The 15,131-nt window shown below is 39.3% G+C and overlaps 1 protein-coding gene and 1 long non-coding RNA gene across 3 annotated transcripts in view; both read left to right on the plus strand.

Annotated features, from left to right (window-relative positions):
- Positions 1-15,131, plus strand: part of LOC120746965 — a 253,809-nt gene that overhangs the window by 4,509 nt on the left and 234,169 nt on the right. Inside the window, exon 3 of the mRNA XM_040052548.1 lies at positions 2,377-2,414. Coding sequence (XP_039908482.1) covers positions 2,377-2,414 — 38 coding nt within the window. The remainder of the gene's footprint in view (positions 1-2,376; positions 2,415-15,131) is intronic.
- LOC120746978 lies at positions 8,900-14,166 on the plus strand. 2 transcript variants are annotated; one of them, XR_005699001.1, is made up of 3 exons: positions 8,900-8,910; positions 10,888-10,913; positions 11,095-12,378. It is a non-coding gene; the product is annotated as an uncharacterized LOC120746978 (long non-coding RNA). The 2 variants fall into 2 exon arrangements; XR_005699000.1 differs by lacking the exon at positions 8,900-8,910 and adding an exon at positions 12,385-14,166 and having other exon boundaries at positions 10,864-10,913; positions 11,095-12,113.

Here is a 15,131-nt window from a genome sequence, read left to right on the forward strand (position 1 = left end):
ATGGCCCACTATGAGCAAGTGCTTTGGCAACAGTGGGAAGAAAAACTTCATTTTAATAGGAAGAAACCTCCAGCAAAACCAGGCTCAGGGAGGGGCGGCCATCTGTTAGGCTGAGGGGAGGAAGACAAGACAAAGACATGCTGTGGAAGAGAGTCAGAGATGAATAATAAGCAGTGATACAGTAAGCAAAGAACCACAGATTGATGTTATGAACAGAGATGGGCAGTGTAATCTGATTACTTTTTTCAAGTAACGAGTAAAGTAAGGGATTACTATTGCAAAAACGGTAATTAGATTACCGTTACTTTCCCGTAGGAACGCTGCGTTACTGCGTTACTAAAACCGTGATTTTTTTTGCGAGAATGTCTCACGACAGTGACGTAAGCAAGTGCGACATTCGTGACAACAGCTGTGTGCAGATCAACAATGGATCATATATCGATTGTAGGAGAGAGTATGAGCGTGCAGCGTTTAAAGCGTGGAAGTACTGACCTTACTTTGAGTTTGATTCCATAAAAAGTGACAAAAACATTAGCGTCCATCATGCGTGGGAAGAAAACTTCTTTTTACAGCGGAAAAAACCCCTAAACTTCAAAGCAAGCACCGAGTGCGCAACGACGTAATGGGAAATTCACAGAGAAACTCGCGGATTCTTCCACTGACCGCGGCGGCACACCTGCACCAGGGTAAACCTCCGCCTACCACAGTCCTGCTTTACAGGTGAAAATAGAGCAACAGGACCGCTGAGTCTTTGACTTTATTTATTTTCTGCTGTGTTTTACTTGCATCTATTTGAAAGAGTGAGTGTAAACACAAAAAATATTTTATTTTATGTGCTGGAATGTGCAGAAAATAGCTTTAAATGTTAAACTAATTTCTTCCAGTCAGAGAATGTTGCATATAATTAAATTGTTGCTTGATATATAAAGTTAAAAGGTTAAAACTGATAAAACAAGTTTTAAAAAGAGACTTTTCCATTTGATTACATTTTGTATGATGGATTATGTAGAAAAAGTAGAACTGGGCTGAAAGATCTATCGCTTTATCACCTATTCAGGTGATAAATCAGGTTTTTAAAAAGTAACTAAGTAATTAATTACTTTTTGAAAATAAGTAATCAGTAAAGTAACAGGATTACTTTTTGGGGGAAGTAATCAGTAATTAGTTACTGATTAGTTTTTTCAAGTAACTTGGCCAACACTGGTTATGAATATAAGCAAAATGCATCAAGTGCTCAGTGTCATAGTGACATAGAAAATTACTTTTTATAAAAATGTCCAGGAAAAATAAATAAATAAATAAATGATGTAAGCTGAGGAAGTCTCTCAAAAGTCTTAAGCAGGATAGGGAGTGAATCCCTGGGCCTGTTGTCTCCAATTCAGACATGTTAGTCATTTTTACCCATTTGCTGATAAATAGAAATATAACCTAGACAGTAGAGAAGTAAGCAGACGCAGACCATTCTACCAATGCAGTTTAAGAGACAGCAAGACTCACAGTGGTTTACACTAAGTGGTAAAAGCTGCTTCATGCTTCATGTACAAAATTAATCCATTGCCCAAAGTTGTGAAAAACCCTTCTTTAACAGATATAGTAGCCCAACTCTGGCAGCAAACTCGACAAAGTTGTCAGGAGGATTAATTGTTTTCACCCTGCAGTATGTTTGATATATATAGTTTTGCAGACTTTTGGACTCACTCTTTTAGACTCATAAAACTGTCAAAGGGATCCAATTAAAAATGACAGATGCTGGGAACAGTGCTCGAAGAGTTAGGTAGTACTGCCAGAAAGTTATGTAACACAAGTGTCGGAGATTTAAGAAGAACAAAGTGCAAATTGACAACTGATTTGGAAAAAAGTATTGATAATTGAGATAATATTGACATTTGTAGAGTTGAGAAAATTGTAAAATTAATATGGTCTGAGTTTAAAAAAAAAAAAAAGGAAAAAGTTACCGTTACAGTAGGAGGAGGGGTCACTGATCCGATATAAAAGAAAAAAAAAGATATAAATCTGATATAAAAGACCAGCTCTTTTTTCCCTGTCTGTCATTTTGTGTGTCTCTGCTGTTTGTGCTTACAAGCTCTTCTCGCTTCACTTTGTTTTCTGCTATTATTTTGCTGTAAAATGTAAGATTTTGCTGTTCATGTGATTCTGTGTATTAAACTCTTCCAATAATTCTGTTTTTCAGAGAATCTTTTTGAGTGAATTGGTTTTAATTGGATATAAAAAAGGTAGACCTCCACATCGTTGGTGGGACAAGATCATCATGATGGCTTCAAAATTTGTGAGCACAAGCATCTCTTTGCTTGACTGCTGTAGTAAAACGCTTCTTTTCTTCTTCTTTTCTCTGCTTTGTGTCATTTCCTCTTTCAGACCAGAAAGTCAACAACATCACAGCTGAGTCTGGACAGAACATTGTTGTTCCATGTCGAGCTCCAAACACCCTCCTCATACCAGCTGTAGAGTGGAGCAGACATGATCTGGAGTCACAGTCTGTCCTTTTGTATTGGAAGAAAAGGATAGTTACATATTTACAGCATCCATCTTTTCTGAACCGAGTGGATCTGCAGGACAGACAGATGAAGGATGGAGACGTGTCTTTGATTCTGAAGGATGTGACGATTAATGACACTGGAAAGTATGAGTGTCGTATCTTCACAAATGAAACGCGCTCTTGGAAGTCCATCAGCATCATCCACCTTCATGTTGTCCCTCCAGGTGAGTGAGTAGAGTTGAGTGTGTGTGTGATCAGAGGTGAAGCTGCTTCCTGGTTGTTGATGTTTGTTCTAAAGATGTTGTTGATGAGACTTTGTAGAAAGCAGCTGGTCTGAGTGATGTGATCAGAGTGCAGTAGATAATGTCTGACAGCAGTTTGAAGAGGAAATGGATTCTGTTCTGTTCTTCACCCATCACCTACCTGACAGCTGACACCTCACACCTGTTTCTCACCTGCAGGTCAGACAGGAGGACACACAGAGGATGGAGGGAAGGAGGCTGGACCTGTTGGACTGATTGTTGGTCTGTCAGTTTCTGCTGTGCTTCTTGTTGCTGTTGTTGGTGTTTTGATCTACGGAAAACATAAACAGAAGACAAACTAAAAAAAATCAAAAGGCTAGCACATAACAAATTCTGTTTGTTTATAAATAATTGTACGTATCATTTTCATAACAACAATTTTGATATTTGTGAATTTAAAAAAAAATATATTTATTAATCATGTAAATTCCCTTCAACTATAATAGATGTCCACATGACGTCTAAAAAATTAGCCAGTCCAAAGTTCAAATGTTAAACGTTACATTGACTTCCAGTTTGAGTTGTGGTTGGACGTCCTAATTGTGGGCCAAGTTCAGAGGTCGTATAGATGTCCAGACTTGGTCATGGACTGATGCACCCAATATAGACATGATCTGCATGCTTATCTGATGTCCACTGTTTAGTGGGAACTTTTATACTTCTCTCTTAAGTGCTGAAAGCAAGGTAAAATCTTAAATGCCAACTTCAGATAAAAAACAGCATCAACACCCTTCAGTGACCAAACTTCACAGAAAAGCTTTAGTACAGGTGATAGGAGCTCAAACAGGAGTGTTTCCTTGTTTTTTTAGATTTGTTTTTCCCTTTAAGAATCAAGAACCAAGTCCGCCAGAGCTTATATTATATTTTTACCTGCTGTGGAGCCATTTTTGGGAGCATTTCAAGTTGCTATACATCAATACAACCATTATAGCCCAGATTTTAATGATATGTCTGCATTAAGTGCATAGTAATTACATAAATTGCAAAAAAGTGCAATAAACTACAAAAAAATTTGAAATCATTTTTGTTTTTTTAACATATATTTCTAGTTAGAGAAATTTAAGAGGCTTATCCCTCAAAACTGTAAATACAAAAAAGTTGCACAAAATAGTTTCCCACCACAGGAAATTTATTTTGAGTGTCGTCATAGTTTTATTTTTGAAATACACCAATTTTTATGTACTGCAGGAAAAATGAAAATAAATATTATAATGCAAATTTGCAAAAAAGCAGCATATGCATCAAAATAAACTAAAATTATTGCGCTAGCTTACGTGGTTGCAGTGCTACCGGGATTTAAAAGTAGTTGCGCAAAACGGCTTTAAAGGGTTAATGATTGCACACTCAGATTTGGGCTTTTTCACTTCTGCTTAAACAAAACAAAGGAATCTGTAAGAAGACGTAAATAACATTCTATTGTTATGTTTCATGAAATTATGTTACCAATGAAGTGAATAAATATGGTGCCGTCAGTAATGATCATCGTTTGTTTGTTCATTTTTTTGTTTATTGTTCCTTCCACTGAAAAACATTCATAGTGTCACACTCAGTAGTTTATGGTGAAAACAAAGAGCTGAAGCATTTGAGTGTCTGATACGCGACAGACTCATGAAAATGTGACCTAGACTGGAGCTCCTGGATCCCATCTCCTTAACAGCTCAGCCCTCCTCCTGTTAACCCTCTCAGTGAAGGCTGACATAAACAATAAGCTGGTTTTTATACAGTTGGTTAATTTCATGAATGACCAGCTTTAACTATAACAAGAGGCACAAAGTCAAAGGTCAAAAACATGCAGATTTGATGAAGAGTTAATCTGCACAAGTATCACAGTTTCTGACAGGTAGTACAGAACAATCCACACACTCTCAAACCAAAACACAGCTTAAACGTATCTGCAATTTTGTTGTGTACAATTTTCAATGAAGTATTTCATAGCTTTAAACTTTACTGATAGGAGGGGGAAAAGATAATATTGTAGTTAGGGATGCACGATACCACTTTTTTGGAAACGAGTACGAGTACGAGTACTTGCATTTCAGTATTCGCCGATACCGATACCGAGTACTTAATAAAAACATGATTTAAATTTACAGGTAACAGCTTTAGTCCTATAATTTAACAAAAACAAAACAAAACAAGGGACTGGTTTGGAATTAAGAACATTTATTGAAAATGAAAAGCATGTCTGCAACATATTACAGAATAAATAATTATGAAAAAAAAATTAAACAGTGACAGTGCAACTCAAGTATTGTTTTCAGTTTATTGTAAACTCTGCCGCTTTGGACAACACAAGGGGCATTAATAAACATCTTTGCTATTTAGTGCACAATATTTGAATAAACTAACAACATCCACCAACATAGAACTGTGGCAGTCAGTGCAACTGAGGTGGGTATTAACATCAAGTCTAAGATGACTCACTTAATGGAGAGAAAAAGTGACTGGCAGGGTTTTTTTTTTTTAAGAAAAGTAGCTTTTCTGCATTCTCAGCAGTCAGACTGTTTCTGTTTTCATCTATCATGTGTGACACTGAGCTAAAAAAGCCTTTCACTTTCCACACTGCTACATGGGGCTGAGAGGCATTTACTCGTCTGTTTCTCTGTTTAGAAGTCTCACAGTCACAGCTGGGATGACATCAGAGGCTAGTGCGTCGTAGCTGCTCACTTTTTTAGTTAGTTCCTCAAAGGGGGCGAGGATGGCAACAGTCGTCTCCATAAGAGCCCATTGGTGAGCGGTGAGATAGTCAGGGAGTTCGTGCTCGGACACATACACCCCCAGCACTCGCTTTTGCTCAATGAGGGACTGGAGCATGTAATACGTGCTGTTCCAGCGCGTCTGTACGTCCTGCTGCAGTCTCTTTATTGGCTGGTTGAGCTGTCCCTGAATGTCCTCGAGGCGGGAGTAGGCTAAGGCGGAATGTTTAAAATGCCCAACTATTTTCCATCCCACTGCTATAGCATCAGCTATGCTCCTCTGTGCTAATAAGCGTGGGTAAATAAGCGTGGGTAAACTCTTTGTACTTGTCGTCGTGTTGGGATTTTAGGTGCTTGATTAAATTACTTGTGTTAAATGCGCTACCTTTTGAGCCTCCTCTGGACAATTTTGCTGAGCACAATTTGCAGTCCGCCTTTGTTTTCGCGTCTTCGTTCACTTTGAAATAGTTCCACACGTCTGACTTGTCTCGCCTCGCCTTCTTTCAGCTCCGAGCTGCAACCGGGGCCTGGGGGTGGGCACTCGGCACCTGTGATTAACCCCTTACATGTTGCTCAAACATAGACAGGTCTCAAACCGTGGTATTGGTCCCTGGTATCGGGGGACTTTTAACGAGTACGAGTACTTTAGAAAATGTAGTATCGAGGCCGATACCAGATACCGGTATCGGTGCATCCCTAATTGTAGTTGCTGCCATTGTGCTCTTGCTATTCACCTCTGTTTTCACCTTAAACTAATTAGTTGAATCATGGTGAGACAAGAGAGTGAAAGGTAAAAAATATATTTTTATCTGATTTTAATCCTCTTTTTTCTCCATTTTAAAGTTAATTTATTAATGGGCTTTAGCCTAAAAAGAAAAATATTTTTTATGGTTAATAAAAAAGAACACAAATAGTTAAGCTGGTGAACTCCTTCAGTGATCTCTAGAATCTCTGAACACACAAACACACACAGTCCAAAGAACAGGAAGACGATAAGCAGCTCTGCAGTAAGACTAAACTTGTCTTTAGAAGTTATGTTTACATCCAATTAAATTACTACAAAAACTGTTTTTGATTTTCATCGTAGTGAAGCAATCAATACATGTACTAGACCACAGCAGGCAAAATATTACAAAGGCTCTTTTTGGAAATCACTTTTTGACACAAGGTATATCTTCTCTCTCCTTCAATCCCCCCTTAAGTGAGAGAGGCAGATATGAGCTGAAACACAGGAATCAAACCAGGGACGCTGCTGTTATGGAGCTGAACTGGAACCATTCAGACACTGAGGCCCTCTGAACACATTTTAATTACAGCTGTGCAGAGACACACTGATGACTGACTGGAACACTATGATTCACATTTTACATTAACACCATCCTCACACATGGTTCATATTTGGCCACTAGAGGGAGATGTTGGACTTCAAATGCCACACTATGATACTTTCTTCGTTTGTTGTAAAAAAAAAAAAATGCTGTGCAGTTTCTGATACAATGGCAGTATTATATTTCACACAAATATATAGTTTGCTGAAACAGACAGTGGAAACACGTTTAAGGAGTCTGTTGGCTTCCTCATTAGGCTGTAATACTTCTAATATGAACAGTAGAAGAATTCTGTTTCTTTAAAAAAAACAAAATCAATGACCACTGGTAACTGATCACTGATCAATGACCACTCTTTCAATGATGAGGATGTACACATCCTGGACAGGGAGGAACGCTGGTTTGAGCACGGAGTCAAGGAGGCCATTTAAGTGAAAAGGAAAAGAGCATCTCTGAATCGAGGAGGGGGCCTAAGGGTACATCTGCCACCATCTTACAATGCTGTGATTGCAGCCATTCCCCAACTCTCTGTGAATGGGACTCATGGCCATTGATCAGTGGTTGTTGAGCAAATGGTGCTAGTTTCAGTCATTATGGAAATTATTGTTTATAAGGTTGGGGAAATGTGCAGTCAGCTGAGATAAGAGAAGTCACTTGGATGATGAAATGTTTCTCCTGCTGAAAACGCTATGTCCAGATGGACAGAATCAACTTTTGGGAATTTCACAATATGAAACAAAACATGTCACATGTACAGGCCCAGTATCTGATTTAAAAACATAAAGACTTCATGTAAGTTTTAAATTTCCAGTTTATCATATCCCACTGAGTAGTCCTTCCTTTTAAATCCAACCTGTCTTCTCATGTGTATTTTCTGATTTTTCTCCATCTCTGAGTAAAGTTAGCTCTCTTTCTTTTGTCTCCCTCTGAAGTACAGCAGTTGGGCCTTTAGCTAGCAACACACTGTGCCACATACTGCACACAAACAGTTTGTGTGTTTGCTGATGTTTGTAGAGCTTAAAAAACTGCTTATTGCCTTTGCAAAACAAACAGGTGTAGGAGCGACTCTTCCATGGTAACACCCTCTGAGTTTCAGCAGCTGAGAGCCGAGAGGAAGGGGTGAGTGAGTCCTTAGCCCTGAATGAGGCGGAGGAACTGAGTGATTAGTTCATGCTACGATTCTGCACAAGGAGGGGGTGAGTAACTCAAATGTGCTGTTAGCATGTTAGCAGAGCGATGCTACTGTGAACTGAGGAGCTATTGTCTTGATGCCAGCTTCTACTCAGGGTTTTTTCTTCCAATTCAGAGCAGAAATGTTTCTGTTAAGAAACTGGCTGTTGTTTTTTCCCCCACAATTTTAATTATAAGCTAGATATATTTCTGCTAATGAAATTCGTTTGCTAACAGTAACAGGGACGAGTCAGCGAATGAGTCAGTTGGGCTTGTGAATCATGATTCACGAGTCAGTAAAGTGACTCTAGAGTATTGAACGATTCATTTATGACTCGCACATCACTACGTGATAGTATATACTGCCAGCAAAACGGTGGACAGATGCCGGATGCAAGGTGAACTTGCTGCCATCAAGCCTTGGGTCCCGGGCTGCACACTGAATGGTAGTGTGCAGGAATCTCCCCACAACCAAGAAGCTAACCATCGGTACTTTCTCAGTCTCACCAGCCCTGGTTCCCCGCCTTCATTTCTTCTGATTGAATCCCACCGGTATGTACAGTAGCGTGCACTCAGGTGAGGAACATATAAAAGAAGGTGGAAAAGTTTTCCTGTAACTGTCCCATCTGTAGCGCTCCATTGAATCTTTAATGTGCAACAGCGTGCCCTGATCGTGAATTCTAGCAGCAGAAACAAAGTCTAGACACAAAAGAATTAAAATAACATTGCAAACAACAATAGCCACCAGTGTAAAACTATACCAGCGAGCTGCACAAGCGGCGGAGCCAAACACGGCCCCATGTTGTCCGACATCTGTAGCTGCTAGAAGTTATTTATCAGATCTCTGGCAGTGTCTCTGTTCACCCTCACACTGTCTGTCCTGAATCCAATCTACAGCCCTGTCCCCGTGTCCTCTTGTAAGAGTCCATCTCTTTTTTCCAAACATTTGAGATTGTTCTGGGAGACGCAGTAAAACTTGTTACACCATGTATAGATGTGCCATCCTCTGAAGTGGCTGTGTAACCGAAATGAATATGTTCTAACTACCACCCATGTGATCGATAAACACATCTTAAATGCAGCTGGAGTGTTATTATGCTTATATCCATGTAGAAGTCAAGTGGCGTTTGAATTAGCGTTCTGTCTGTCTGTCTTTAGTGTGCCTCTGCACAGCTGAAAGATGTTTTTAAAGACATAAAGTGAAAATGATTGTATCACTTTGTGTCTTTCCACAAACAAAAAAAGTGAGTCCCCCACCTCTGTCTTTGAACCAATAGAAAAGCTGGTGCTCAGAGGAAGAGGGCGGGCTTTACTTGGTGTCAGTGACAGAAATGAAAAAAAGCTCAAATGAGTGAGAAGGACGATGAAGGAAACATCTGTGCTGTGTCTGCTCTGTAAGTAGAATCTCTGTGTTTGTTTGAATTCTTGTACTTTGACTGTCTGCTCTCCTGATAACTGATGATGGAGGAGAAGACATGAAAAACAAATCAGGCTGAATTCAAGTTCAAAACACCATCTGTTCAGTGTGAGCAATTCTCATTTCTTTGATTTAGTTCTGTTTTGAACTAGTGATCTGAATTTATACCCTGCACCTCACTCGATGACACTGAGACATGTTTCAGCTAATCCTTGATGGAATAAGTGGTTAACAAAATGAATGAATGGATTTTCCACCAGCTTCTTTCATTTTTTAAACACACTTTTACAGTTCTGAAAATGGGCAGATATATCAGAGAGATGAGTTTGTGTGTTTGTCAGCTGTTTGTGTGGAGTTGTTCTTTATGTTCACCTCAAATCAACCTGAGTGTCATTTCTCTTTAGTTCTGATCTCACTGCTGAGCTGCACAACAAACCAAGGTCAGTAACCTTCTTCTGTCACAGTTTAAACCTGAGAAATGCTCACTGATATGACCAGTGTTGGGTTCATACTTAATAATGGAGCTCACATATAAATCTAGTTAGATGAAGGATTTCTTACAGTATTATAACTCTTGACAACATCTAACAGATCATCAGTTTTTCATTGTAACCCTCACAGCTCGTCTGACTGTGAGTCCCAGCAGCTCTCAGTTCTTTAAAGGAGTCTTTGTGTCTCTGAGCTGTGAGGAGGACGACAGCTCTGCTGGATGGACTCTGAGGAGAAACACAAGCACACAACACAGGAGTCAGTGTGGAACAGATGGGTTTGGAAAACCAGCTGGTTCTTCCTGTAACATCAGCTATGCTTACCCATCTGACAGTGGAGTTTACTGGTGTGAGTCCAGAGAGGGTCCCATCAGTAACATGGTTAACCTGACAGTCACTGGTAAGCTGAGTGTGTGGAGTTAGTGTTGATGAAGCTGTGTGTAAATGGATGAAATGCTGTAGTTTGTCTCTGTGTTGAGGTGGATCAGTGATCCTGCAGAGTCCTGTCCTCCCTGTGATGGAGGGAGATGACGTCACTCTGCTCTGTAAAACAAAGACCACTCCCTCCAACCTCCCAGCTGCTTTCTATAAAGATGGCTCCCTCATCAGGAAGCAGCCTACAGGTCACATGACCATCCAGCATGTTTCCAGGTCTGATGAAGGCCTCTACAAGTGTGACATCAGCGGTCATGGAGAGTCTCCATCCAGCTGGATCACTGTCACAGGTGACACACTCACCTGTCTGTGTTTCTGCAGGTTTCAACATTCACAATGTGACGACAACTTAATGACTGTGTTTGCTTTATTTTAGGGGAACACACCACCACACCTCCACCTACATCCACACCTCCACCTACATCCACACCTCCTCCTGGTTCCACCTCCCTCACTCTTCCTGCATCACTCTCTCCTCCTGTTCTCTCTGTGTTGTCATCTGTTGTATCAGTCTGTGTTGTGGTTCTACTGGTGTTACTGGTTCTGCTGGTGAGACGATGTGTTCACAGGAAACCTGAAGGTGAGACTCAGACTTCCTGATCTTTCATGTCTGAGTTTGTTCAGTAGAATAAAGTTCACATTCATTATGATCACAGCAACAACTTTCTTATAATATATATAATAATAATAATAATAATAATTTCTTATAATCTCTGTTTAGATATTTAATTTATATTATTCTTAATTTTGGAAAATTTCAGCAGATCAATTGAATGCTGGACAGGATGACATCATCACTCATGTCATGTACAAAGCTGTCAAGATAAGAACCACAGCCAGTCTGGCAAAGCAGAGGTAGTATTTGAGTTCACATATTTTCTTTAAGATTTTTGCTCCTTTGTGTTCCTGCCAGAATGTTTCTAAACTCTCACTAGTATCAGGTCCTGGCATTGTTTCAGTGGGACCTTAGCTCACAGCCTAGCACCGTGCAGCTCAGAGTTCAGAGGTTGTCTGAATAGTGACAAGAACACCACACATCCCAGACTACGGATAAATAAATAGATAAAAGATATAGATCAGACTGTAATGTGTGCAGACAACATTCAGTAATGTTAGAACTAACCAATGATCAGTAAAAGCAGCTCAGATGTGTCTGTCTGTGCTGACACTAGCTGTTAGCCTAATTAGCAGGAATAACTTTTACTATGAGACATAAACAGAGAGACTGAAAAGACAGATCAGTGAAGAAAGAATATTAACTGTTCATTTCCAGCCCGTCCTTTAAAGCATGAATCATTTTTAAAGTTCTGCGTGTAAAACCACAGCAGCTACTTCCTGCTGTCAGTCTGATCAGACCTCTCACTGCAATGTGTGCTGCTTTGTTAATAATATTATTCATGCTGTGAGAAAGTGTTTGCTTTGTGCTCTGTGGTGAAGTATCTCCGGCTGCACTGAAACAAGATGGCAGCTTTGTGGTCGTCCAGCTTCTTTTTCTCAGAAATGCCCCCCAATGCTTTGTGGTCAGCAGCAGGTGTTTAGAGGAGGAAACTCTGAAAAGCTGATGCAGTTTGTAAACATCATCACTTAATTGTTTCTTGATGCTGCAGAAAGTAAATTAATAGTTCCTATAGCTGTGTGTGATAATACAGTACTGTTGCAGTTGTTGTACATGCAGTAATTTAAATGTATTTTATTATGCAGAAACTGATTTAGCTGACTCAGCAGTGAGAACTGAAGATGTCAGTTATGGAAAATCAACCATCAGAACAAGGAGGCCCAGGTACAGCTGCTCTTTATCTTTGACTTTACACAAATACAAGCTAGCTGCTCACTTTGTTTCTAGCTGCCATGCTAAGCTAAGCTAATCAAAAAATATCCTGACCAATGTCAGACTTGTGAACTCTGACAGTAAGTTTTACTAATGGCCAATATACAGCATTTAGGTTTGTAATATTTGTACTTGACTAATTAGGTTAAAACGAATGTGAAATAATCTGCAGAGCAGAAAAAGAACCTGATTTTTTTTTATTTTTTTTATTTTTGTAATTCAGGTGTGGCAAAGAAAAAGCTGGTTTACAATGGACCTGTTTTGCTTTTCCTAATTTCCTGTCATATGTTTTTTTTTTGTTTGTTTGTTTGTTTTTTTGTGTACTGATTTTAAATTCAGATTTAAAAGATTTTTGTCCTGCCATAAAAATCATAGAAATATGGTATCTAACCAGATTCTTACTCTGGATGGCATTACCTTGGCCTGAAATCAAAATCCTCCTTCTCACATACAGTCTTTAATAATCAGGCCCAATCGTATGTTAATCACCTTATAGAACCTAACGCCCAATAAAATATCGAGGTCAGTGTATGTCCAAGTAATTGCTGTGAGCCATACACTGGCTGCAGACTGCCATAAACACTCAGTTTGTTCAAAGTTTTACACTCTTGCAGTTTTATGATGTCAGAGAGAGAAGATGGCTGATATTATCATATTAGCTGCAGGAGCTGACGTCATCTGCTCTTCAGTCCACCAGTCCAACTGATGTCCAGCTGCTGGTCTCTAACTGGTCCCCCAAACACTTTAGACCAGAGGACGTCAACACTGATCTTTGTTTCTTTTTCTTTCTCACTAAATCAGAAAAAAAATAACATCCTGCTTTAATTTGACTTTTTTAAAAGTGACAATGACTTTTCTTGCAAATTCAGCTCTGGTGAAATAAATATGTAATTTATTTATGTCCTCAATAACTTTACTGTTATTTGTATGTTCTGTGTTTGTTGAATAAACCCTTGTTGTCATGTGCGTTTCACATGTGGTTCTGTGGGTTTCACTAAAGTATCAGGTAGAAAATCTGAGTTGTTATTGTTTAGTTGTGGCTAACCGTTATACTCCTCTCAGTGCTGAAAGCAAAGAAAATAATCTTTATTTATCTAAACTTCAGACTAAAAACAACAGAAAAATCTTTCAGTGATTAAACGGCACACAAAAGCTTCACTACAAGATGTTTGTATTTGAGACTGAAGACGGTTGTTTTTTGTTTTTTAAGCCAAAAATGTAGAAAATTATGAAAACTTACATTTTACAATTATGGTTCATGATATTATGTAAGTATAGAAGTGAATAAACCTGCTGCTGTCAGTAATAAATATTGTTTGACTGACTGATTTTTAATGTATTGTTCCTTCCACTGGGAAACATTCAGTGTCAAAATATATAGTTTGAGATGAAAACGGAGATTATTTATTGTATTTAGTGTCTGATAAACTAAAGACTCATGAACATGTGACTTAGACTGGACTTCTTTCCTGATCACGTCTCCTGGACCAGCTCAGATATCCTCCTCTTAACCCTCTGACTGAAGCTTGAAATGAACGATTGGACTTTAATGTCTTCTGCCATCTACTGGTGAAGTTGGGTGTTACAGCACAGCAGCTGCTTTTTATACGACAACAGTTTAATTCTACAAAGCTGCTCAGACTTCTGCTTTACCTTCCTGTTGTGTTAGGGTCAGCACCGACACACATTTTAAATTTTAAATGCATAAAAAAATCACATTTGTTTATTGTATCAAGGCTTTTTGACTTTGTCAAGAACTTATATTTCTACAAAATAAAACAAAAACAAAATCTTTTCACTAAATTATAAAATGCTCTAGTTGAAATTATGACATTTGTGTTGTTAGGGTCAGTTTGGACCCAGTTATAATATTATGTGTACAAAGCAATAATTAGAGCCAAAACTGAAATCATAAGTGCACTGTCAGCTGACACGCTGACAGCCAGCTCCTCTCCTAATCATATGAGCTTTCTCATTTTGCGTGGTTAGGGTTAGTATACCTGCATGAAAACAAAACTAACAAAGATGGGCATGTCAAGGCATGTGATGTGAATTCACTCATTTGAGTAACCATTTGACTTCCAGAGTGCACATTTACATTTTGCAGCATACAAAAATGAGAAGAAGATTTACAGTGAGCCAAGTTCTAGATCCTATTTTTGGTGAAAATGAAGGAGAGGACACAGAGCAGCATAGCGATTCCGATGGGCAGGTTTCTAAGGAGGAAGACACAGACCCATCTGATCAGAGGTGGAGGTCGCTGGTGCTGAAGCTGCTCCTGCTGAAAGATTCAAGTCCAAAAATGGTAAGATCTCATGATGTATGGCAGGGCAGCTGCTGCAAATGTCATCAAAATGACCCCTGGAATACAAGGTTTACTCTGACCAGAGTCAGTGACATGAAGACATGTTTTGAGCTATTTATGCCATTGTCACTAAAAAGGATCATCATTACTATGATGAACCTTGAAGGAAAAAAAAGTCCATGTAGAAAGATAGTTATGAGGAATACCTGGATGCTTTCATTGGTGTTCTTCTCCTTGCTGAGTGTACAGATGCTGCAATGAGGCCACTGATAGTCTATGGGACCCATCGTCAAGCAGGAGTATTTTCCAGAGAACAGTGTCACTTCACACATTTCAAATGATATCAAGAGTCCTCGGATTTAACGACAGAGAGGCCAGAGCGAGTTTTAGTTGACCTCTCGGGTTCACTGTAGATTTACCCTCTGCAGTTTGTTTGCTGTACACACAGTTTGAGAACAGAAACAGAAAAATTAATAATAGAGATTATAATAGCTCTACAAATCCACAAAGAAGAAGATGACACTGACCGTTACCTGGTTCCAGCACTTGGTCTGCTCTGGCGTAGCCAGTTCGTGGCTGAGCCTCTGGGCTCTTTGTCATTGCTGCCCACTGTGGCTGCTGGGCTCTTCTCAGCTCTTTTCTAGGTGGGGGGTGTGACTGTACCT

Source organism: Simochromis diagramma, unplaced genomic scaffold, assembly GCF_900408965.1.
Source record: "Simochromis diagramma unplaced genomic scaffold, fSimDia1.1 OVJJ01000410.1, whole genome shotgun sequence".
Classification (NCBI taxonomy): domain Eukaryota; kingdom Metazoa; phylum Chordata; class Actinopteri; order Cichliformes; family Cichlidae; genus Simochromis; species Simochromis diagramma.